Source organism: Eufriesea mexicana, unplaced genomic scaffold (assembly GCF_001483705.2).
Source record: "Eufriesea mexicana isolate 0111107269 unplaced genomic scaffold, ASM148370v2 scaffold2208, whole genome shotgun sequence".
Classification (NCBI taxonomy): domain Eukaryota; kingdom Metazoa; phylum Arthropoda; class Insecta; order Hymenoptera; family Apidae; genus Eufriesea; species Eufriesea mexicana.
In genome coordinates this window covers 646,538-671,689 of record NW_016910292.1, presented here as the reverse complement: position 1 = coordinate 671,689, position 25,152 = coordinate 646,538, and the positions used below count along the sequence as shown (strand labels likewise).

The 25,152-nt window shown below is 38.7% G+C and overlaps 4 protein-coding genes across 5 annotated transcripts; 2 read left to right on the top strand and 2 right to left on the bottom strand.

Moving 5' to 3' along the window:
• The first annotated feature begins 2,393 nt into the window (after window positions 1-2,393).
• Window positions 2,394-19,394, top strand: LOC108549758 (uncharacterized). 2 transcript variants are annotated; one of them, XM_017903255.1, is made up of 5 exons: window positions 2,394-2,958; window positions 13,463-13,624; window positions 16,170-16,407; window positions 16,499-16,792; window positions 17,103-19,394. In XM_017903255.1, the coding sequence occupies exons 1-5, from the start codon at window positions 2,449-2,451 to the stop codon at window positions 17,315-17,317; spliced, it is 1,419 nt and encodes a 472-aa protein (XP_017758744.1). In that variant the 5' UTR covers window positions 2,394-2,448; the 3' UTR covers window positions 17,318-19,394. The 2 variants fall into 2 exon arrangements, with proteins under 2 accessions (XP_017758744.1, XP_017758743.1); XM_017903254.1 differs by having other exon boundaries at window positions 16,149-16,407.
• Window positions 19,395-19,399: 5 nt separating this feature from the next.
• LOC108549760 (cytochrome c oxidase assembly factor 5) lies at window positions 19,400-19,990 on the bottom strand. Its single transcript, XM_017903257.1, has 3 exons — window positions 19,808-19,990; window positions 19,594-19,695; window positions 19,400-19,530 (listed from the first exon to the last, which is right to left on the bottom strand). The coding sequence occupies exons 1-3, from the start codon at window positions 19,913-19,915 to the stop codon at window positions 19,489-19,491; spliced, it is 252 nt and encodes an 83-aa protein (XP_017758746.1). The 5' UTR covers window positions 19,916-19,990; the 3' UTR covers window positions 19,400-19,488.
• A 22-nt stretch (window positions 19,991-20,012) lies between these two features.
• LOC108549759 (lysM and putative peptidoglycan-binding domain-containing protein 4) lies at window positions 20,013-21,230 on the top strand. The gene is made up of 3 exons (XM_017903256.1): window positions 20,013-20,174; window positions 20,346-20,556; window positions 20,627-21,230. Exons 2-3 carry the CDS (start codon window positions 20,350-20,352, stop codon window positions 21,161-21,163), a joined length of 744 nt encoding a protein of 247 aa, XP_017758745.1. The 5' UTR covers window positions 20,013-20,174; window positions 20,346-20,349; the 3' UTR covers window positions 21,164-21,230.
• Window positions 21,231-22,021: 791 nt separating this feature from the next.
• On the bottom strand, window positions 22,022-23,409 carry RpS11 (ribosomal protein S11). The gene is made up of 5 exons (XM_017903226.1): window positions 23,343-23,409; window positions 22,943-23,068; window positions 22,655-22,860; window positions 22,320-22,463; window positions 22,022-22,117 (listed from the first exon to the last, which is right to left on the bottom strand). Exons 1-4 carry the CDS (start codon window positions 23,352-23,354, stop codon window positions 22,340-22,342), a joined length of 468 nt encoding a protein of 155 aa, XP_017758715.1. The 5' UTR covers window positions 23,355-23,409; the 3' UTR covers window positions 22,022-22,117; window positions 22,320-22,339.
• Window positions 23,410-25,152: the final 1,743 nt, after the last annotated feature.

Below are 25,152 nucleotides of genomic sequence, written 5' to 3'. Positions count from 1 at the left end.
ATCTGAACCCTGCAACTCCCATGGAAGAGGCGGTCCGTTTTGCCTGGCAGTGTCGTAACGCGGAGTAACGAGCAGTTGCCAGTCGACTGCAGGCTAGAGGTTCCGGGAAGAGGGACATGTCCGTGGAATAGAAGGCGTGGTGAAGGTCTTCGAGATCGAGGGTAGTCGTGCATTCGAATGTTCCTTTGTGCGAGCAGAGAATAGGTACTCGTCCGGTATTAGAGGCGTCAGTTTGATGGGTCGAGAAGAATATTTTTCGTTCCTTTTGGACCAAAGAATAGCGAGTCACTCGGAGACCTAACTCCTCTTCTCTCGGAGACCTAGGTGCAGAGGAACGTCCTGGTCTTCATAGTGACAGTCAACATTCTGTCAAAAATAAGAGAAATATGGGATCCCGCGAAGAAGTCGTAGATCTCGAAAGATCCCTCGGATCTAGGATAACCTCGACCCTATTCCCATCTGCCACGAAGCACCGAGCACCACCTGCACCTAAATTTCACCCACTGCTGGCCCTCGGCAAGAGGGTCGAGCCTTCGATTAGAATAGATCAATCTCGAACGGTAAAATTATTCAGACGGTATCAATGGATCGAACCTCTAATGTTCCTCGACGTTAGAGCCAGGCTGAGGCGACTGCAGTCGATGTTCCAGGTCGACCCGCAGGTATCGAGCCCTGGAACGGCTCTGGCGTCCGCGTTTCATCGGCTGCGCCGTAAACAGCGAACGCTGTCGTGACAAGACAGTCCTTGCGGCTGCGGCAGATCAATCGAGAGGCTCGACTATTAAAGTCAGTGTCGCTGGGTCAGGCAAACAGTCCTCCCCTGGCGTGGAGGGCACGTTTCGCGCTGCCTGCGACTCCGGCGCCGCGACGTCGCGTTCGGGTCGTAGTGTTGGGGATGGGACGGTGCCGATCCTTCGAATCCGTCGGTTCCACGCGCAACAGTTATGTCGAATCGTCGAGTGAAACGCGTAGGACCGAGTAACAATCAGGTAGACAACGTTTGAGACGGTACGTAGGCCACAGTAGCTGATATTCCGATTTCCAAGTTCCGTGTGGGTGACAGGACTTTGGTGTCATTGTTTGGTGGAACGAGTTCGGTAATTCGTAATTCAGACGAACATGACGAGCAGTGTCCATGAGAGAAGAGGTATATACAGCGGAGGGTAGGTCGACCTACTATGCTTGCCAGATAAGCAGCGATGCGACGAGGATCGAGGCCCGAGACCTGGGCCCTATACCGACAGGGCGTGTCTTTATTAGAACCATAAATAAAGAGGACCCGTGATTCTCGCGTGACACGCGATCCCTCATTTCCGAGGTGTAATTATAATCCTAGACCTTGAGTTCCGCTGGCGAGCTAAATCGAGCGTAGTTAGATCGTCTTTGCAGAGGCACAGGCTGGCTCGGGTAGCTTTATAAATCGTGTGTTCCCCGATGATCTCATGCCGCATCATCCTCGGCTTTTTTCGCTTATGACGGGATGACACTTGGACGAGGACGAGAAACCGCTAGGTTCAGGTACAGAACACGATGGTAGCTCGCCAAGTGGACGGAGAAAGAGATCGGGAAACTAGTTATCTCGAAGCGGGCCAAGCGACGGTAGGGTTCCGAATTCACAGTGGCTCGTAGCGCGTATGAACATTCGAGACAATCGCGTTTGATTCGAGGCAAGTGGAAGTAAAGTCGTCCCGTGGCTGTCGCGTGGAGAAAGAAGGGAAAGGAGCCATGACGCCGATGGCGAGCGGGAAATCCCCGAAGGACGGGCAAAGTGGCACGGAATAGGAGTCTAGTCTACGCTCTGCTGGCGACTGGCTAGACGCGAGAACGGCAGTGGGCATCTTAGTTTTCCCTGAGCTTGGAATTCGCAAAAGCTGACGATGGCAAACCGAACCTATTCTTCCGACCCGAAAGACCAAACTCCCTAACGAATGGAACGACTCGGGTTGTGCCAGGTTACGTTTAGTTCCCTGAAAATTTCGTTCTTTCGGTGAAATCCCCTCGGGCCAAGTGTCTAAACCGACGTCCGGGTCGCAAGTGCAGTCGTTCGGGTCGAGTCAGCGGGTTCGTTGGCCCGTTGAAAGTTCACCGACGAAAGAACGCATTGGTCAGGACACTCTACCTATCCTCCCGTAGAAGGTGAACCCATGAAAGAAAGCTTAAAAACAATCGCGTCCGGAGTTGTTAGAGAAGGGACCCCGAGCATAGGGAAGCTGCCTAGGGACGCTTTCGTGATCGTCGAGCACCGTCACCACCACCACCGGCGCTGCTTCTTCCACGCGCTATAAAGCTCGAAAAAGACCGACTACCCTTGGGCTTGAAAGCATCACCACTCCTGACCACCGCGTATCACGGTGAAAAACGAAAGAAAGCAAGTAGAAACGAAACCTCGCTCTTCCCAGCTCTGTCTGTCTCTGTCACACTGTTCTGCCTGTCCCACACTTGTCAGTCATGAATCTTATGTTCCGCAAGAACTTCAGCGGCGAGAAGGGACTCGGTGGTGGTGGAGGAGGAGGCGGCGGACTGGAGGGTCGGTCGACCCTCGGCACCGCTTACGGGCCGTCCACTTTGGGGTACACGGGGACTCGGTTCGGCGTGGTGCGCGGCGCCGGCCAGTCGGCCGTCGGGACGCGCGCACCGATCCGACGCAGCAGAGAGTTCGGCTACTTCCCCTCGATGGCCGATCACGAGCACCAGGGCTTCGGCTACCGGACTCATCTGTTTCTCACGCCACCGACAGGCGGCGCCCTCGGCTCGCCGCCGGATGAGCCAACCGAGAGGCTTGGGCCGCCACCCAGGAAGAACTCTGGGCCCCATGTGATCAAGTGGGGCGGTGGTGGGGGCGCTGGCAGTGGTTCGGCGCAGGGATCCGGAGCTGGGGGTCAGGCCAGGAGGAAACAGGTCCAGACTGCGCAGCAGAAGGAACCCTCGGAACCACCTACACCCACTGCTTCGAGACAGGTAGGTGGAGCTTTGGATTTAGGATCGGATTTAGGGCTGATTCGCTCGGTGTGGACTCGAAGATCAATTCTAGGGACCCGAAAGGGGGTCCTTGAAAAATATGCATAATAATTTCCGTATGTCTATGCGTGAGCTGCAAACTGTCAAATGTTAGGGTTCTCCGAGTAGCCTTTGAGTCTACTAGCCAGCGAACCACCCCAAAACTTATCATACCAGTAAAATCATACTTAGCAGATTTAACTCTGAATAAAATTTATGCAAATTCCAAAACTCGTACAATTTTGTAACAGAATAAAGTGTAGGTGCACAGTGACTGCACACGGTGAATTAAAAGTAAATGCTGTTTCGATATGCACATTTTTAGAATCAAATCTAGTAATGCAAGGGATTAAAAGAACTTTGCGTTGATTGTCAGGATTTGATCGACTTCGAGGTCATTTCAGGGTCAAATTGGCACCGCAATTACAATTGACATTAGATAGGAGAACTTTTAACCGATCAAGAGATACGAAGTTAACTCGTTCTTTTAACCTCTTTTGATACATCAGTCGATACGTCAGGAACGATATTTTTCAATGAACTTGAAGAACTCGTTTCAAGGTAAACACGATTATCGATGTGATGATCAGACAATTTGAGAGAGATGTTTAAGAGTAGCGAAATAAGAAGAATGCTAACGAGCACGCAACTGAAACCGTGTTCCAATCTTACCTCGTGGTTCTCCAAGATGGCGGAACTAATCCGCAGTCGCGTCGAGGAAAAGATTGATGCACCTTGGCCGGACGCGTGATCGTTCGCTCGTGTCTAATCAAATACTTCGGTTCAGGTGTCGGGAATGTAGGTTAAATTTAATCAACCACCGCGGGCCGGTGAACTACTACCTCCGGCAAGCAAAGACCCGTGGCAATCCAAGAAACCCAATCCCGATCAATGGTCGGTACACCTATGTACGTCGACAATTCCACGGCGAAACAGGCCGTTCCAGACCGGCCCTATATCAACCCCTTCTCGATCCCTCGCGACGAGGAAACATTGACCAACGAGGATCGTGCATCGCTCGTTGGTTGGTCGTCGTAGAATCCCGAATCCTTACAAAACGTATCGCCAACTGAACGGGGATCGCAAATCTTGTTTCGCTGCGGATACGATGTTCCCGATGACGAATCGGGGACACGGTATCTAACGTTATCTCTCTCGATTAGAACCTTGTCGCCTTCTCGAGGACAGGGTGAACACGGAACGGGCAGCCACGCTGACCAAGCGTCAGCGCGGGGCTTTTTCTTCGGGGCAGGGGGCTGGATGGGTTCGTCTGGGCGCAAATTACACCTGGGTAACCTGTTCTCCGAAGGAGAGACCGGCTGTATCGACGAGTGTGGCTACCTGAAACACGGCCGACCGGACGCTCGCGACGATATTTCAGCGCGAAGTACACGCCTCGGGCTGGGTGCACGAGGGTACACGCGGGATAGTTTCGCGGCCGGTGGAATTATGGAGGAAACGAGGGGCCGTGCACGGAACGACCCGCATAAACTTACACCTACGCTATCCTCCTGGCCGGCACGCAAACTCGCTATCTTATTGCACGCCAAGGCGGATCTCGCGACGTACCATAAATTTCCGGCGAGCCGCCCCGACTCTGTTCGATATCCTGCGCTCATTGTGCTCGTTCCGCTGGAAACTCTGCTCGATCGGACCCCAATTCCCGGATGGATCGTTGCGTCGGATGTTTCGATTGTTGAGAACGAGTGCTGCAGTGGATTTTTTAACGCAGTCTGGGGAGCGTTTCGGGTATTTGGAGTTGGGGGTTGCTGCGGTGTTCGATGTGACTGTGTACGATGATTGAGGGAAGCTAGGATTTTTCGGGAGTTTACAGGTTTCGGATTTACATGGTCTAGGGAATTATTGTGATTTTTGATAGTGGAATTAATAGACTAGTCAAAAGAGCGGGGTGGATTTTTGGAGGTTTTTAGGGGGTTGTAGAGCGAGGGTTGATATCGTGTACTAAGGGATTAGTTGAACGAAATTAGGATTTTTGGGGGGTTTAGAGGTTTGGGATTTATACGGTCTAGGGAATTAATGTGATTTTTGGTAGTGGAGTTATCAGACTAATTAAAAGAAGATTTTTAGAGTTGTTTAGAGGGTTGTAGAGCAAGGGTTGATGGTGGTGTACTATATGATTAGTTGGATGACGATGGGATTTTTTGGGGGTTTAGAGATTCGGGATGATATGGTCTAGGGAATTAATATGAATATTGATAGTAGAATTATCGGATTAATTAAAAAAACGGAGTGAATTTTTGAAGTTGTTTAAGAGTTTGTAAAGCGAGGGTTAATATGGTGTATTACTTGATTAGTTGGACAAAACTAGGATTTTTTGGAGATTTAGAGATTTAGAATTCACATAATCAAGGAAATTAATATGGATATTTATAGTATAATTATTAGTCGAATAAATAAATTTGGAATTAGTATGGTCATTAATACTGAAATTATCAGGCGAATCAAAGAATTATAATAATCGAAAAATAATCTTATGGATTCGTTTAAAAGTTTGTATAATTAATACAGTTATTGGACACTACAGTTATCAGATTAATTTAAGAAATAAAGTAATTTTTTAGAGTTGTTCAGAGGTTTGGAATTGATATAGTTATCGAGGCAAGAGCAATCAGATTGACCGTGGTTTAGAATTAGTATAACCTAGGCAATAAATAAAATTATTGACACTATAGTCATCACATTAATCAAAAGAAAATGGAGATTTTTTAAAATTGTTCAGAAATTCGAAATTAATATGTTTGTCGACACTAGTGCTATTAAACTTTTCTCAGATTAGTTAAAGATCTAAATTCCACGACAGCCATACTAATTTATCCAAAATATTTTATCTCCAAATTTTGTCACGCTGCCAAAAATTTAATTACATCTACATCTTGAGCCCTCGTTCTTAGCATAAACTAATACTCATTTTCCCCAACATGAAAGAAATTTAATTCAATTCTAATCTCTAACATTACCATCCCAAATATAGTACAACTCTATAATTCTACGCAACCTATCATTACACGTAATACGTTGAAAATACATTTAGCCCTGTACTGAAATCTAATACACAGTAATAAGTAGCTTCATATTACAAGTCAGTAGTTCCAATGTTGACCCGAACAACGACAGTGTATAGCAAACGAGAATAATCGAATACTCGAGTCGCTGACCTTACAATCCATCGTTAATTGGAGAAATGAAAGAAAGTACTTTGATAAATTAGGGGGTACGTTCCCCCACTGTGGAGTGACGAATTATGGCCATTTCTCATCGACGATCGGGCGACCAATGGAGTATTAAAATTTTACGACACCACTCGGATAAATTTCAAAATTCAAACAGCATTGAACTCACCTTATGGAACGTAAAGCTACTCACCCTGTCTATTAGGTCAATTTTTACAGCATTTTCATATGGATAGAACTGGAAACCAATACTTTGTACGTTTTTAACAATTAACAAATTAATATATTTAGATAATAATATTTAATTTAAATTAATAAATAAATGAATAAATTTAAATAAATTAATTTAATAAAATAATATTCGCAATAAACTATTTTAACACTAGGTTTACGGGCGCTATCTGTATACCTATTTCTACATATTTGACACCTGTCAAATTCACAGGTAAAGGAAACCACGTGTCTTTTTTTTGACGATTAGTTTAATTTAAAAACAATTACAATATTAACAGTCTCAATGAAAGTTAACTAAATCTGTTACCATCGTATAATTGAAGCAACCCATCCGTCAAATTGATTCCGTAAATCTAGTGTTAAGCAAAAAGATTGACACTATCTAGAAAATTCTTATCTCTCTCTCTCTTTCACTCTTATTGTTATTATTGTTGTCATCATTATTAAACAATATATCAATAGATTATGAATCTACAAGCTTAATTTAGCTTATTTATATATTTTAATTAAATTCTATTGCATTGTAATGGCTATAACAATTCAATAGGATTTTCCTCTCTTATTTATGTAACAAAATTAACTCACCACGATATTAGTCGAAAATGTCAATATAATTGAATTTTTTAGTCAAATTCTGTTGAACTGTAATGGCTATAACAATTCAAAAGGATTTTCCTCTCTTATTTATGCAAAAAAATTAGCTCACCACGATATTAGTCGAAAATGTCAATTCACTTCACTCTCTGCCAAAGCACTTGGTATAGTCATAACTTTTTAAACTTATGATTCCTCAAAAAGCGGAGTTAATCGATTTTTTGTGCAGTGAACGGCTCAAATGTTGAATTTTCTTGGATGACAAAATGGTTAAATTATTATAGAATAATTGTTTCTATTTTGTATCGTAGAAAATAAATTTATTTTATGACGATGTAACTGAACGTGACAGAAGGTAAATAATAAAATCGTTAAAAAAGATTGGTGGCTTAGGCCACTTTCGTAATTAGGAGCACGTGTTTAATTTACTGGGCGGCAGGTTATTTTGTAAATGTTTTCAAGCCCCGGGTAGTGGAAGATGGGTATTTCAGTGGGCGAGGCTGTGTAATGAAAATTTCGCGTAGTCGTTAAATGCGTAATGAGGATACCTGGCTGCAACAGCCATGGCACGTTGGAATCAATTTCCAGCACGAGCCTGGGTCCCGTGGAATCGATGGGAACAGCGTAAATCCCGAAAAAACCACGATTTACCATCTCGCCCGCTGGCTTCTCGACCAGAAGAAAATTTGTAGTCTTCGCGTGCTTCGATCAATACCCCGACCTCGATCTTGAACTTTAATTATACATCCTGCGCTTCGACTGCGTGGCTCGTTGTTGCGAAATAATTTCAATTACCAATGCGCCACGTGTGCCAGGGAGCATTGCGAACAGCAGCTTTTATTCGCGATTTGCATGTGGCCGTGATTCATCCTCTTGCTGCATCGATAATTGTGACATTTGAAAAATGAAAATAAAAATGAAAATAAAAATGGAAATAAAAATGGGAAAAAATTATTTTTTATTAAATATCGAATTTTCGTGAATGACACGTGGAGTAGATTAATTTATTATCGATAAAAATTGGGGGGAATGAAAGTAGGGAAAACATAATTTGTTTTATTAAATTGAAAATGAAAATGGAGGAAAAATTATTTTTTTTTATTAAATATCGAATTTTCGTGAATGACACGTGGAGTAGATTAATTTATTATCGATAAAAATTGGGAGGAAATGAAAGTAGGGAAAAAATAATTTGTTTTATTAAATGAGCCATGTTCACTGCGCAAATCGATTAACTCCACTTTTTGAAAAATATTAAATTTAATTCTTTGCACTCGAGAGGTGAGCTTCAGTCACCATTTCATCAAATTTGGAAGATCGATATTAATTAACACTAGAACTACCGATCTTTAATGGGTACCTAACTATAACGTGTACAGATTATAGTAATTTCAGTGATAAGATGAATACGAGTGAATATATTGATTACAGTTCTTTCTTAATACGAGTTGATAGCAATTTTATTCTTAAAGCAAGTGTATGTGTTCGGTGATTGCGAAAAGAAAAATTCTGGGACCAGTCATTTTGACTGGGTTGGTAGTTCTAGTGTTAATATATTAAATTTAATATAATGTAACAGTGTACGAAGTATCGAGTCAAATAATTCTACAATTCTATTATTGTACAATTCTTTATTTACTGCTAAAAACAAAAATGGTCAGTTTTTTAGTAGAGAACCTTGATTTTCTACTCTTCTCTAGCCAAAAAGTCGTCGAGTGCAAAGGGTTAAGTGTCAAAGCACTTGGTACAGTCATAACTTTTGAAATTCAAGATTTTTCAAACAGTGGAATTAATCGATTTTCTGTGCAGTGAATGGCTCAAGTGTTGAATTTTCGTGGATGATAAAATGGTTAGGTTAGTGTATTATTAATCGAGAGTGATATGGGACCTTGATGAGTATTATACGTCGTGGGTAGTATTTAGGATACCATGAATCATTTCGGATTACCACACAACCGCGAAATACCGACTTTCACGGGTCTTCTATAGATAGAAAAACTAGGTCTATAGATAGAAGAAGGTGGAGTTAGGTCGCTCTATAGTCGCAATACACGAAGCAGATCTCTCTGTAGGTGAAAAGGGATTTGCCAGGGTTCCTCTGGAACTCGAAGACACTCCAATTTTACCAGAATCTCTAGAAAACCCTATGATCAACAGAGTCTGAAAAATTATTCGTCTTAATCTCTCTAAAATTCAAGCACGCTCGAACTTGTACATACAATATATATCTATAATAATAAATATATTTTTGCACATTTTGTCTAAAATTCTAAGGCATTCAAATTCCTCTACACAAGTTCCTATAACCACGATAAGACGCAAAACCTAAGAATCTTTTAGCAGGAGTTCTGTAAAATTCAAAGCTACTCAAACTCCTAGATACAACCTCATACAAGATCGTATTATCACTTTAAGACTTAGTGAACATGGTGAAACATAAAACCTACGAATTTATTTCTACGACTTCTGTAAAATTCAAAACCTAGGAATCTCTTCCCACGATTTATCTAAAATTCAGATGCACTCAGACACCTTCATACAAGATCCTATTATCACCGTAAGACCCAAGTAAACCTGGTAAAACACAAAACCTACGAATTTATTCCTACGACTTCTATAAAATTCGAAACCTAGGAATCCATTTTCACACGACTTCTGTAAAATTTAAAGGCACTCATGCAAGATCCGATAATCATCGTAAGACCTAAATAAACTTGATAAAACATCAAACCTGAGAATCTGTTTCCACTTCTCTAAAATTCAAAATCTACGAATCTTTCTTCGCGACTTCTTTAAAATTCAAAGGCATTTAAACTTTTCCATACAAGATCTTATAATCAGCATAAAACCTAAGTAAACCTGGTAAAACACAAAACCTACGAATCTTTACTCATGATTTCTCTAAAATTCAAAATCTGGGAATCTCTGCCCACTATTCCTCTAAAATTCAAAACCTAGGAATCTCTTCTCTCGAGTTCTCTAAAATTTAACCACTTGCGGTGGAAAGACGTGTCACGCACGTCGTAATGCTTTTGTCTCAGAATCACCAACGACGTGGTATACACGTCGTTAGGCAATTGTTACAGAAATACTGGACCGTTCTGGCACACGCGTCCGTAAATTTCTTGCCACCGCAAGTTGTTAAAGCCACTCAAACACCTCCATACAAGATCCTATTAATAGGAGATCCTATAAGACCTAAGTAAACCTGATAAAACACAAAACCTAGTAATCTCTTCCTATGACTTTTGTAAAATCAAACACATTCAAACTCCTCCATGCAAAATCCCATAATCACCATAATACCTAATTAAATCTGATAAAACACGAAACCTACGAATCTTTCTCCACGACTTCTGTAAAATTCCAATACACTCCGACCTGTCTACACGAAAAATTCTATAAATTTTCAAATCACGACTGAACCCCTTACTCTCCTACTCATTCCTTCCTCCTACCCTCTTTCTCTTTCCTGTGCCAACTGTTCTCTGCGTTGTCATCGAAGACGTGTGGTCTCGTCGAAGACGTGTTACAGACGTTTCCATAAGCGTGGCCATAAATCACGACATGGTTAACCGTGGAATAGTTGGCGAACAGAGGGTGGTAGAACGAAGGGAATCGCGTTAACCTAGATTTCAAAACGTCGCTGGCGACTTCGGCATTCACTTGTTACACGGGGGTGCCGTTCGGTGGATGCACGCTCGTTAAAAATGCAGCAGACTCGGGACCAAACGTGGGAACGCGGATATATACGGCGCTGGGTTGCCGCCATTGCTGTTTACGATCGAGGGAGTGGATGCTGGCTCGGCCGGCGCGTTTCCGGCTTCCATCAGCGGCTGCCGGAAGTGGAAGAATTACAATCCTTGGCTGACTATTAGAAAGTCAAGGGGAAAGGTGGGGGAACCTCGTGGAAGACGTGATTGGAGAAAAGATTGGGCCTAGGCTGCTATAGCGCGTTCGCGAAAAGAAGGCACCGCGTGTTTATATCCTCATGACTGATTAACAATAAGACGAAGAATTATTTCACCTCGATATTCCACGCGTCGTTGGACAATTTTAAATTGCAGATATCAATCAACCCATTTGCATCCAAGCGCGGAATATTCCGCGAGCCACGACTGTGGTCTATCACCGAGCGCGGAATATTCCGCGAGCCACGACTGTCGTCTATCACCGAGCGCGGAATAATCCGCGAGCTGATTTTTTTTCCATTACCAGTTGCTGAATATTCTTCATATGCCACAGATCACATTTGATCCCCTTTGTGAGCATCTCATCTACGTTGGAATCAGCGTGGTTAATCAGTCCTCAGGATGTAACCACGCTGTGCCTTCTTTTCTCGAACGCACTATGCTATAGAAGCTAACAGCAAAAGTAAAATGACACAGAGTTGCTGTCAGGTCATGTTAAAAATTACTCGAAGTGCAAAGGACACTCTGATTTAGTACTGATCTTTATTCAAGCAGGATTTTAGTTCTCTGCATTTTTTAATTTCCATTTTACCACTACTGTCAACACCGATCACACACACACTGCCATCGAGTGATACTCGATCCTCTGAATGCTAATGATTTAATTTATGATATCAGTGTGGACATTTATCAAAATGTTGTTAGTCGTGGATATCATATTTAAATTAGTATGTTAAATATTTATTGAACAATATTATAGCACAGGGTAAAAATGATCGATGAGGTATATCTAATTGTGTTTACTCTCTCTCTCGATACTCGTATACACGTTTACTTTCAATCAATTCTGGATTGAAACTGACCTAGCAAACTACTCTCTCATTTGTTCCCTCTTCTTTCATACATTACGTAAATATATACATTCTATACTACACGTATAATCAATCATTACACGCATAATCAATCCACTCGTTCTTTCTCACAGACACCATTTATTTTTACATCGATATATACATATATTAGAATCTATGTCATTAACATAAACGTGACCTTCGAATGACCTCGAATTTACGTCAATTTTTCTGGCTCTATTTATGAATTTCCTGACTGATGAAATGACACGTGCGAAGAGTATAGTGTGAGTAACTTCTGTGCACTATACTAATTTTTGTGATTTCGGAATTTGGTTAGAAACTTCAAAATTTATCTCATTATTCTAGATCATCGAAATGAGAATATTATGAATTAATTTGGTAAATTAAATGTACATATGTATGTGTTTTAAAAATATATGGGAGATTGATCTAATCGTGATTCGTCTTGAAGATCTATATTATGCAAAATCGAGGATCATAGATCCTTCTTGAGGGATTAGCAAATATTATTAGGTAAAGAAGAAATTAATTTCATAATTAAAATTTTTTAGTACAATATATGGAAGATTGATTTAATCGCGACTCGTCTTGAAGATCTATATTATGAAAAATCTTAGATCCTCTTCTTGAAGGATTAACAGATACCATTACTTTAAAAAGAAAGTAATTTCCTAATTAAAATATTTTACTACACCATTCCATACATACAACTCCATACGAATAATATTTTTCTTCGAGAATCCAGATATATACTCTGCAATACTTTATATAATAAAAATTATTTTCAGGACACACAATAATCCTATAAACTCCCATAAACTTCGAAGATTAAATTTATTAAATTAAAATCCGTATGATACACGATTAACACTATAGAACCACTAAAATGAGCTATTTCAAATTTTTTAAATTTTATTTATCGCAATCATGGAATTATTTCCAGAAAAATTAACATTATAGCAATAAGTATGTAATTATACATATGTATCTATTTATTCCATCGCCCAATCTTCGTTACTCCTATATAAATATTATAATATTATACTGCATCTAAAGTATACATAATTCAAAAATTTCGAAGAACCTCGTGATCTCGAAAGGAAGCATATACCTTGGAAAATATGGAAAAATTATTTTCAGGACATACACGGTAGCCCTAAGTCCCATAAACTTCGAAGGTTAAATTTACTAAATTTAAATTCATACGATAACACTATAGAACCACTAAAATGACCTATTTCAAATTTTAAAAATTTTATTTATCGCAATCACGGAATAATTTTCAGCAAAATTAACATTATAGCAATAAGTATCTTCTCCAATCTTCGTTATTCTTAATATACCCTAAATATATTGCCTCTAGAGTATACATAATTCAAAAATTTCGAAGAACCTCGTGATCTCGAAAGGAAGCATATACCTTGGAAAATATGGAAACTGGGACTCGACGCGAGTCTTTTCCTCCGAGCGTTTACGCAATAACCACCCGTGGAAAATGCGCGAGTTTCGAAACAGGAAGCCCTATTTTGCACGCGGAAGCTCGTGTGCAGAGATCGTTGGTAACTTTCGGGACGAGGCGGGCCAATTCGTATGGATGTATGTACGAGAGCCTGTGCCAGGTCACCAAAGTTAATTACCCCGAATTGTATGGCGTTCATAGGTTTCCTTCAGCGGTAACCGAGCGTCTGGCGCGTACACGCCCCTGGTGGTTTCCGGAAACAGCCCTCCGCGTGGCGAACCAATCTCCCTGGCCACCTTGGACCGCGACTGTTTCATCATTCCCCTAGCTTCTCTCGAACGTTTTTTACCCGCGGGAGTACCGGTATGTCAGACCAATTTCTACGCAACTGAGTGCACCTCACATGTGTTCTTCTGCATGACTGTCACGTTTATGGCGCCTGTAGATCAGCTTTAGATTCTACGGCTAACTCTTTCACTTTCCTTCACACTTCTGCTGCAAACTGATCGATATGTCGCGTGTAGTATAGCATAGTAATTGTGCCAATATTTATACTATACCGTGTTTACGCTATTTGCGTTTCGCTTGTTGATTAAATATTTGTTTACATTTAGGTGGCGCAAATTAACACGTTCACTGCCATTATGGTCACCGGTGACCAATGATACTAATTTTTTAAATTTATATTTGTTTTATTATAACTATTTTTTGAAAATTTGAATAAGTAAATGAATAGAGAACTTTGTTGAATAGAAAGCATTAATAATTTGCACCATTTTTTTTTTTTCTTTTTTTGGCCATATTTGATAATTTATTATTATATCGTAAGAATAATGGAAATTTGATTGTTGCCCCCTGAGCGTGGCAGATAAGTGTTAACAATGGTACCAAGAACGGTACGAACTTTAGATAAAATATTGCTTTCATTAGAATTTCTGATTACCTTGATATAAAATTGCTATGATATATATTATGCGAATATTTTTACTATACCGTGTTTACGTTATGTTTCTGGTTCGGTTGTTGATTAAATACAGGGTGTCCCAAAAATATACATACACACATTAATACCTTATTCTTTCTAATTTATATTAATTTATTATAATATAAATATAATTTATTTATAATCACGCAAAGTGTGTATACATTTTCTTGGGACACCCTGTATTTGTTTAAAAATGGAAATTTTGTTTTATTTGATTTTATATATTTTATAAAAGTGCGTGGCAGTCAGAGTGTTAATATCCCAATTAATATTAAATTTGCAATGATCTGAGTTAGGGGTGTCCAATCTTGTAGTTTCCCTGGGCTGCACAAAATATATATTTATCACTAATGATGGCTGATGAGGTGAAAATTAAGTAATGTAATTTTAATTTTTGTGATGGCATCATTCTCTAACCTAACCCTTGTTAATAAATGGATTCCTACTTTCTAGCAAGTCCTGGATAAAACCTTCCACTTCCCATATATATAGCATTTCCAGACGTCCCAATAGTATTTCCATTTAAGACAGGGCCTGCTAGGTAGCCTTACTGATGGGTCCACTAGCAGGCCCAAGATGAATCACACCTCTTCCCTTTCCTTTCATCCTTCCTAGCACCTCCACCATATTGAGAATACCACCAACCAGCCGATTATAATAATCATGCGGGGGGACCCCCATACTTTAATTTATGATTTTTATAATTATAATTTATGACTTTAATTTATGATTTATAATTCTTTTTGTCACAAAGACAGCAACGTAAAATTAATTTAATATCGTCTCGTATATTTTTATTTGATATTTCGTATATAAAACTGGGTTGGACACCTCCATAATTTAAAGAAACAATTTTTAATTTTTGATTGAAAAATTCACCTCGTAACTTTTCTCTCCTTTAATTCCGATTCTTCTGATATCCATGCTTCATTTATCAGGAATGAAAAATGGACGAAGCGGTAATCTACGTCTAACAAAATATGACCTCGGATGATTGATCGTGATAAGTTTAGCATTAAATTGTATTTCATATGCTCAAATCTAAATTAGGAAATCTATTAATAATATTTGCTCACTTCCGTATTTGTTCGCGAAAATTCCCATTGCGAAATGACATAGTAGTGCATCTCACCAGTATGACGTGTCAGAAACAGCAGCAGAAGGGTTAATAATACCAATAACGGCGTAATACAGATTTATTGCTTGCTAACTACCAACAGAATTCGCTAGAATCGATCGCTTTTTTTATACCTCTATTATTTCGCGACATCTGCTTTCGTGCACACAAGCGCATTTCGCAACAGCGTGTTTCGCAACGGGGAGCTATGCGAATCTTTTGCAACGCGTCTGTTCAGCGTCACAGCATTGCATAGAGCCTAATGATCGATCACTGAAGCTTGCTAGAAGTAGGGTTTCGACACATCCACCCGCTTCCTATCCGGACCAACGAGATCTCCCGAAGCCGCTGATAACGCTGTGCCTCGCCGTCATTGCAACGATATTTTTATCGAATACCCTAATCGATCCATGCGAATCCACGCTAATCACGAATGCACTCGCTGAAACCAGAATGCTCGAGTTATTGGCCTTAGAGGCACGACGAGCTGCTACGACCTTGCTAGCCCGGCCTCAGCGCGCAAAAATAGACAAAAGCTATCGTGGCACGACGAAACTCTGATGACTGACGTAATGACTGTAACGTAAATGACGTAAAGAACGTAAATTCCTGCTACACATAGCAATGATACCTTCTTTTTCTAAATCTCGAGACTGGATTTTGGAGGTTAAGTCTTGACACTGGATCTCAGAATTGACGTTTTAATGGACTGCCGACAGTAGGAAAACAAACAATATTGGAAGGATAGAGGAACGTACGATTAATTGTCTTTTTCTCAATCACAGCTTTATTCCAACTCGTTCCAGCACGCGCCAATCGCGGACAAGAAGAGACCAGGAAGCCCTCTGTCGGTCCTCGAAGTCGAGGACCCGAAGCAATGTGTTCTCGCCCACTTTATGACGCCCCTGGAGCCACTGGATCCTTTGGTCGAGTCTCCAGTCTCGCGACCTTTGGTCCTCCAACGTGACACCGCGGCTGAATTGGTCGCCGAAATTGCGCCCTCTGCTTCCCAGAGCATCTTGCTCACGAACATGGAGAAAAATTGTGAGTAGACGGTCGAAAATGACGATTAGTTGATTTAATTTGAGAGAATAGTTTGAGAAGTTCGTGTTGACTAACTCTTGTTCGTTTTTAGCGGACTTTCCCTTCATCACCTATTACCTAATAAACAAGCAGAACACGGATCCCGTAGATTTCTATAATGAGGTTCAATGCGCTGCTCTGAGGAAGTTCGACCCTCGGGACCTTCGTTACGCCGCCAGTCACACGTTGGATCTGTTCAACGAAGTGGCCACCATAGCCAGGCCACCACTGGAGCCACCTGGTGTCAGACCACCGATTCCGTCCACCGGTTATATTGTCTCGATTTTTAAGGTTTTCGAGGGCGACGACGGCCTCAAGTTCGAGCAGAACTGGCTCTATTGGACCGGTAGTCTATTTGTACTTGTAGCTTCACTGCACTGTCTAATCATTTCAACATAGAGTCAATTGTAACGCTGAAATTACCGACCCATAAGGTGTACCTAAATGATGTATCCATAGATCAAAATAACGAGGTACAATCCTATTGATTGCATTACCCTAGGAGTAACTGCAAGAATGAAAAATGTAAAAATCTAAAATAGGTTATGTTACCCATTGGTTCGGTCGGTAATTCTGCTGTTGAAATGTATTTTTGTGATTGTTTAATAACAGGGAATAGAGTAGAATACTGAAGGACTGAAATGTATTTATTTTAGGTGCCCGTATGATGTACCGATATTTGCCGAGATCGGTGGGCCTGAGACGAATCACACTGCACAAGTCCATGTCGCAGGGCGACAAGATGTACCTCCTGATCTGCGAATGTTCGCAACTGCAAGACAATCTCTCCGCGGCGGCGATATTGTTGCCCGCGCTACGGGCCCGTTTGTGCGGCTACACCGGTCTCTACAGGCCCTCGGTGTGCTTCTGATTCCTCAGGAAACGCTGACCACGCGCACACAACGTCAAAGCGGTGCAACAGGACAGGGCCACTTTGTAAATTTCCCATTTATTGGGGAACGAATCGTTTGGAACGAGGCTGGCCCCCTGTTTATTCGTTCATATCGGACTCGCTGCGATTCAGAGTTCGTGGCGTTGCGTGGTTTAGCGTTGCTATCTACTCACCGAACGCAATATTCTGCTCTAGTCGATAAGGGTCTCTTGGTCTAGCATGGCAAGAGAATCGCTTTGATCAGCGAAAGACATGGGAACGTAAAGCTTTATCGTTACACGATAAAACCTCTGTGTAATGGGGAGCTTTCAAGGGCTCGTTTCGTTCGGTCGTAATAACAGCCTCTGCAATATTTGTAGCCCGCTCTCTGTACAATACATACACTTTGATCGTTTCACGAATTCTCCCGGTTTTATAAAGTCACTTATTTTCTTATATCGCACCATGTACCACCGCGGTGTAACGAGTTTCGCGTGGTTGTAACGCGCCACTCGCCACTTTATCGAGCTGTACTGCCGACGTTATTACGAATCTCGCATTCTCACGAAACGAGCTCTACCGCCACTCCCTTGCCAGAGTTCAGTGGCCAGTCAACGGGAGAAATCGGAGACCTATTTTATCTCGTGATCTCTGGTCACAACGAAATGGTAAAAGATATCGTTAAAGGGAGGCACGTTCGTATACGCTTTAGGGAAATCTCGATGATAAATCTGTACGCTTCGGGCTGCATACCCGTCTAGCAACGCCTCTGGCCAGTTTGTATTTTTCGACTTTACATATTTCATCCAGCGTTTTATGCGAGCGTACGCGTCGTTCGATAACCGAGCGCAACTTGCATGTACATAACATAGAGATTTGCGAGACACTTTTATTACTATATCGACGACTATCGATTAAATCGCTAACTACATATCATATACTCGAAAAACTGTGATATTCGAACGATTGCCGCATATATCACAACGAACGCAGTGAGAAGGTGTCGCGAAAACTTCTTGATAAAAGGATACTCTTTGAAAATGCTACACACACTCTTTTTCGAGATCAGTTAGAGGAAGAAAAATCAAATCTCGGCATGATACAGGCTTTTCAGGTCGAGAGCGCTCTGTAAACATAATCTTCAGATCTTTTACTAATTGCATTCACACGTTTGATATTACATATCCTTGCCTGGATTATCGATACTCGCGGGTTTTCAGTGCAAACGACGTGATTTACGGATGAATTATGACTTCGAAGTTGAAACTGCGAGTTTAGCACGTTCTTTGTTTAACTTCTGAATTTGTACTTCGTTCGTCGTTAACGATGAAAGGATAGATCTCTCGCGTCTTTTTTATCGCTGTGAGGAAAAAGTAGATCGATCGACAGACACGGAGAAAGCTTATACCAGATCTTTCTTAGGTGCCCGTAGAAATTTTAGAGTGAGGACGAGTAGTGTGATTCGGCATTGTAGTACAAAAGACGAGAAAACAAATAAAAACGTATAGTCAATATACGCTTGTTGCATACAGACAATAGCTAGAATGATTGCGCAGGCGCGATCAGTTAACGTAGATTTTTAAGGATCCAACGGCGTATGACTTATTACAATACGTCCCTTCGTACTCGCTGAAACAAAAATGTGGAACAAGATGCCCTTTAAATATAAGACGAACGAACAAACAAACGAGAAATAAAAAAAAAAACTCGCGATTTTACTGTGATCCCCACGTGTATCGCGATTGAAACGATACACTCATAAAATATGTGTGCGATTGAGCGCGGCTCAAAGACCGCGTGACTGCGTGACTCGATTACGTGAGGTGTGATTGTCATTGAAGAGAAACGCTGTTAAATAACGATTCTTTGCCTGCACAAGTTTGTTTATGAAAATACTTTTGCTCCACGAGGGAGTAACGCCTCTTCAGGGTAACATTGCGATCGTACCAGAAAATCGAGTTCTATCTGCGGATCCGATCGCGGAATCCTGACAGTTTCATTAGATAAAATGAGATTGTACGATACATTGATACTTCGCAATTATAATAGAATTTATTATATCATGTACAACGAATAATAACGAAATACTAATAAATCACTTCTAATATTATATCTTACAAACTGTGTTATCGCGTTCTTTTTTTCTTAGCTAAAAATCCTATAATTAAGTATTAATAACCTCTAAGCCCCCTAAATCTTCGTCTCCCATCGAGCTAAAAAAGATGAAATTAAATTAATTACTTTTCTATTTATTTCACCCAGTTGATAGTACTTACAATTGAATGTTTACATTCGAAGAACGTTAAACGTAACGCATAACATTCATCAGGAATAGATGGATCTCTATTTTTGAGACAGTCTAAGGGAGTTCGTCTTTGCTGTAATAAAATAAATATATTATATGAAAATGTAAATTACATCACTGCACATTTATAAACGTACTGTAAAGAGAGGTTATGATTGCTGCAACAACACAAATCAATAACTCACTATTCTACAACAATCTGTATTTAACAAACACATTTTCAATTTTGCACGTAAATGAGCACATCTACTTTTATCTTTTAGTTCTTCACCTTCTACTTCGTAATTAGCCATATCGAAGAACAATTGACGTGAAAACTGTTCGCGTAATTTTTGGCAAATTTGTAGTATACTTCGGAGGACTCTAACCTCTCTTTATTGTATGTACGTGTACATCGCATGCACAACTTGTGAAAGGAGTTATGTTTCGTACATGATTGACACAAAGTTTAGATAACAATTTTGTTTTGAAATGTCTTTCGTATTTGAACAATACGTATGACGGACGATAAAAGATAATAAACAAAAGTTTCAAACGAAAAGAAAGTGTGAGGTAATTGACAATCTTGATAGTCATAGATCATCGTTTGACAAGTCACATATGATATATTGTTATATATTGAAAAATGATTCAAACAATGTTTCTTCTGGAAATTTTACTATAGTTACATTTCAGCCTCTTAGAAAATAATACGTGTGTATGTAGTACAACAATTCTTTCCAGACAAATGGTTTACCAACGTGGAAATCAGAGGGATAGTTCCCCACATTATGTCTTTTTATATTCAGATGATGAAAATAGTGGAGATGAAGAAACCATTCCTTTGCAACAACGTAATAAATCAACATCAATACCACGTAAAGTGGAGGTGATAAATGTCCTACTAAAATCAGAAGACACGTTACAAGCTTTGGCATTACGGTATAGGTGCACGGTAAAGACTCAAACAGAAATCAAACCAGAAATGAATCGCAATGAACTTAAGTAAGAAGTTGTATTTCTAGATATCCGAGTTGAAGAGGATTAACAAGATTCATAAAGAAAATGAAATTCATGCAAGACGATTCATCAAAGTACCTATACAACCATTTTCTCTATTAACTGAGACTTTAGAAGAAAATCAGAATGCACAGGCTGATGGAAATGAAGTAAGTATATCCACCCCTGGAGAAGAACCAGAAAATGCACCAATAAAAGACCCATTATTAAATGTGATGAAAAATCCTGTTGTGATTGAATTGCCAAAGGCAGAAATTAATACAATTATATTAAATTCAGTTTGTGAACCATTGTCATCATACAACAGTAATAACTCTTTAGAGACTGCCAACTCGGAATGTGATCAATTACTTACCTCAGCAGAGAGTAATACAGAAAAACTTCATTTAACAGATACATTTAGGTGTTCTGGTGATGATTGTGGATTATCATGGACACAGCTCCTTGGATTTTCCCTATTGCTAGGCTTTGCAGGGCCTATTATATATATACTTTATATAGCTGAATTTTCTACTAAAAATCATTCAATTGCTAATCATTAGTTTCTTTCTTTTTAAATACAAAAGTATATGATTGTTACAATACGTACAAACTGTTGTACTTATAAGATTTGCAGCAACAATCATAACTTGCAATAACGATTGATTATAGATACTATAATTATTTTGAGTGAGATTACATTAAAAAGTAAATTTAGAATTTTGATGTACATGTCATTATATTGTTGGTATTAACAAAAATATGACACTTAGTAAACAATTAGAAAATATTTTCTTATATTTAAAGTGTACAAAGTACTTGTACACTTATTTTTAAATTAAATAATATGCTTTGCAAATAAGAAATGAAAAGATAATATTGAATAGCACTGTGTATAGTAGTGCTTTTGTGATTATACATTTATTACAGCACTGTGGTAAAAGGTGTTTTACCGAATATTATATGAATATTTACAAATAGGAATCGCCAAAGATGCGTTGATTGGCAATTGATCGAATTATTTGTGAAGATCTGTACAAAAGCGTTAATGGATATTGTGTATCCATTTTTAAGTTTTAATATTTTGATGATTCACGTGATATAAAATTATTTGTTTTTGTTTTATATATTATTGAAAAAAACACAGATAGTATAAAATAATTGTGATGAACTCATATATTCTATATTGATAATATGGTAATTATAATTAAGTATACATGTAATATAACGAAGAATTTTGTTCTCTTGTGACAATAAGCATGTTACTAAATAACTTTGGAATAATGTAAAAATTGTTTTGATAAAATGTTTTTCTCGTTGAAATTTGTAAAAATATATTTTTTAACATGAATTTACAGTTCGCATTATTACCTTTTCAATGTTTTTAAGGAAAAATTTGTTTAAATTAAGAAGTTTTTATATAGAAATGTTTCTATTTATTAATTTGTAACGTTGTAAGATACAAATCAAGGTCGTAATTCGTAACTTTCCCCTTGTCACGTCAATGCCGATATCTCCTGCAATATAAAAGATATAAATAAAATATTTGATTTTTATTTTAGAAGGGTATTGAAATTATATTTTGACTATATTCAGAATACGATATATCGTTCAATTTAATAAATTCAGAAGACCGTCGTCAATTTCATCATTTTATATTTTTAACTTTACTTTTCATTGATATAAGAAAAAGAGAAAGATGTTAACATACATACTGACCACTTGTCGCTTTGGTGATCTTAGAATTTCTTGAAACTTTTTTTAGATCCTGTTCCTTTAGAAACTTTCAGAACATTAAATCTGACTGTTTTGCTCAGTGGTCTGCATTCTCCAATTGTTACTACATCACCAATTTCTACATCTCTGTAATATATAGTAAAAATAATAAATAATAAAAGAAAAAAAAATTCTATGTATAGCAAATACAGTATTCAATTATTTTTCAGAAAATGAATAAGAAGCTTCAAATTATATTTCAGAAGACCGTCGTTGATATCAACATATAATAATAATAATAAATTATTTAAATTATTAAAAGATGTATACAAACTAACCTAAAGCAAGGACTCAAATGAACACTCATGTTACGGTGACGTTTCTCAAAACGATTATACTTTCTAATATAATGTAGGTAATCTCTACGTATGACAATAGTCCTTTGCATTTTCATTTTTTGTACTACTCCAGTGAGAATACGTCCTCTAATAGAGATATTACCAGTAAATGGACACTTTTTGTCAATGTAAGTTCCTTCCAAAGCCTAAAAAACAATTAGAAAAATGTTAGAATAATTTTTTTTTATTAATAGACTTTATTATTTTCCAGATAAACTAGATACTTGCCTCACGAGGTGTTTTAAAGCCAAGACCTACATTGCGGCTATATCTCATCGGCTTTCGCCTCTTAGGGCCCAGACCTTTCTTACGGTTAAGAAAGATCGTGGGTTGCTTTTGGAACGCACGTTCACTCTAAAAGTATAAAAATACGTCTCAATATCGTACATTATAGAAACGTATGTTGATATATCACGCATTAAAGCATAGAGTGTACTCAAATAATTTAACCACGTGCAACAGTAATATCACTAGTCATAACCTTTCCATGATATATTAAAGAAACTAATTTTTTTTCAGTTATTAACAATAATAATAAAATTAAACGTGTGTCTAATCATATCTAATAAATGATAGAGTTAACCATAACGAAGCATAAATATTTCTATTGTGAGTATAGAAAACGTACCTGATCAGCCATCTTGCCGTGCTGAAAGAACGATTACAACCGGAATGGTGACCAACATTACTTTATGCTTTAAATTCTCAGTTATACCAACATGAGGAAATAAATAATAATTTGAACGTTCCAAGCGGATTCAAATCACTGTCTTCGTACGTATAATATTTTTATTTTCATAAATGTACTATCATTGTAATTAAATGAATATTTATTCCCCATAATTAATATACTTAATATGCTAATATACATAATATTTTTTAAAATTAAATTCTTTTTATATATAATGTTTTTATAGTTAATAATAAACATGGTATTGCAGCATTAGTTTCTACAATTACAAAATTACTCCTCAAATAATTTTTACATTTAAAGAAAACCTTTTTTATCATTAAAATCAATCGAATGTATTTGAAACTTTTTATAATTTGAGTCAATAGAACGTTAATAATTTTTTTATTACATGAAGTTGATTTCAGTTGATAGCATAGGCACGTCGATCGATCGAACAATAGAAATCGAAACCGTTACAAATTGCAACTTGTTGCAGATCACAGTGGTCAGCCGTGAAGATTGGTTTGGTTTTTTTGTGGTTGTGCGTAGGTCGTGGATAATTCAATTTGTTCGAGTTGACGCGTAAAGAGACATGTCGTCCTATACCACATTCCTGTTTTTGCAACGTGATTGCGGTGAGTGAACATTTTTTTTTATTCGAACAGTATCGAAATGGATCTAGTCTTTGTAGGTTGTAAACGTTATTACATTCTATAATGCGAATTTCTTAACTCTATATATATTACAGCAGGTTAGTTTGGGTTTATTAAATTATAAACATCGTTGACAGTCGTTGGTTTTTTCTTTATAAGTGCCTATGTATGTATCGAGTTCATTTTTTCTTCGTTCTGTTTCATTTTTTTACCACTAGATGGCAGCATCGCTTCGTTTAAAACGAAATAAACGAAATGGATGCTACGCGTGCGGAATTGAAACGTTTCAAAAATGGGAAAGACGATCTCGATTTCATTAACGTTCCTATTTAATGAATACATCGCATCTCAAACAACCGCTTCTCTGTCTTCGATCGCTTCTTTCTTTTCTCCCCATTAAGATACCAGATTCTTCGAGCCAATTATCGAGCAATTATTATTGTGCTAACTGCGAGAACGAGTCAAAGGCGTTCGAGTCGGGTTTTCTTCGACGATCCCATTACTTCCAGGATCTATAAAGTCTTACGATATTTGTTTGTAAAGCATGTCCGTATACGCATTGCTTGGTAACTGCTCTTAACGAGGATCTCTAACTTTAATCGTCCTGCGTTAAAATTCTACGTAATGATATTGATTCGTACTTTCTCGTTAAAGCTCGTTGCGTGGGATGTGTTTATTGATTATAGTTTTATAGTTTCTTTGCATTTTCTTGGATTTTTATTTTGAAGGTCGACCATAAATTACTTCGCGATAGGTTATGTTTATATATGCGTTATAGTGACGATAATGTTAGTAATAATAATTGATATAATTCTGTCAAAAGTAAAAATCAGTTAGAAATCGATTACTTTAACGACCTTGATTAAACTTTTCTCATACACTATACTTTATTACCTTAAAGCGGACAATCACTTTTTTTTGTCGCTAGATACAAGGGCATGCCATGTGTAATGCTTGGTTGTGTGTGTGTGTCTGTACACATGTATATACATCGTGTTTTCTGCAAACTTTTTAGTAATATCACCGGAAAAAGTGATCGGTACGTAGCTGGTATTCCCATTATCGCGTCACACATCGTTGCTATTGTGGGAATCGATCAGAGCAATCGCGTC

What these genes read in the sequence shown, in the direction of transcription:
- LOC108549760 (XM_017903257.1), bottom strand. Translation starts at nt 19,915, where the DNA reads ATGGCTAATTACGAAGTAGAAGGTGAAGAACTAAAAGATAAAAGTAGA. An exon ending in ATACAGATTGTTGTAGAATA is followed by an intron (nt 19,696 to 19,807) that starts GTGAGTTATTGA and finishes ATTTTATTACAG; the next exon opens with CAAAGACGAACTCCCTTAGA. An exon ending in TCGAATGTAAACATTCAATT is followed by an intron (nt 19,531 to 19,593) that starts GTAAGTACTATC and finishes CATCTTTTTTAG; the next exon opens with CTCGATGGGAGACGAAGATT.
- LOC108549758 (XM_017903254.1), top strand. Translation starts at nt 2,449, where the DNA reads ATGAATCTTATGTTCCGCAAGAACTTCAGCGGCGAGAAGGGACTCGGT. An exon ending in TTTTACCCGCGGGAGTACCG is followed by an intron (nt 13,625 to 16,148) that starts GTATGTCAGACC and finishes TCTCAATCACAG; the next exon opens with CTTTATTCCAACTCGTTCCA. An exon ending in CACGAACATGGAGAAAAATT is followed by an intron (nt 16,408 to 16,498) that starts GTGAGTAGACGG and finishes GTTCGTTTTTAG; the next exon opens with CGGACTTTCCCTTCATCACC.
- RpS11 (XM_017903226.1), bottom strand. An exon ending in GCTTTAAAACACCTCGTGAG is followed by an intron (nt 22,861 to 22,942) that starts GCAAGTATCTAG and finishes ATTGTTTTTTAG; the next exon opens with GCTTTGGAAGGAACTTACAT. An exon ending in CATTTGAGTCCTTGCTTTAG is followed by an intron (nt 22,464 to 22,654) that starts GTTAGTTTGTAT and finishes TATATATTACAG; the next exon opens with AGATGTAGAAATTGGTGATG.
- LOC108549759 (XM_017903256.1), top strand. Translation starts at nt 20,350, where the DNA reads ATGGTTTACCAACGTGGAAATCAGAGGGATAGTTCCCCACATTATGTC. An exon ending in CATTACGGTATAGGTGCACG is followed by an intron (nt 20,557 to 20,626) that starts GTAAAGACTCAA and finishes TTGTATTTCTAG; the next exon opens with ATATCCGAGTTGAAGAGGAT.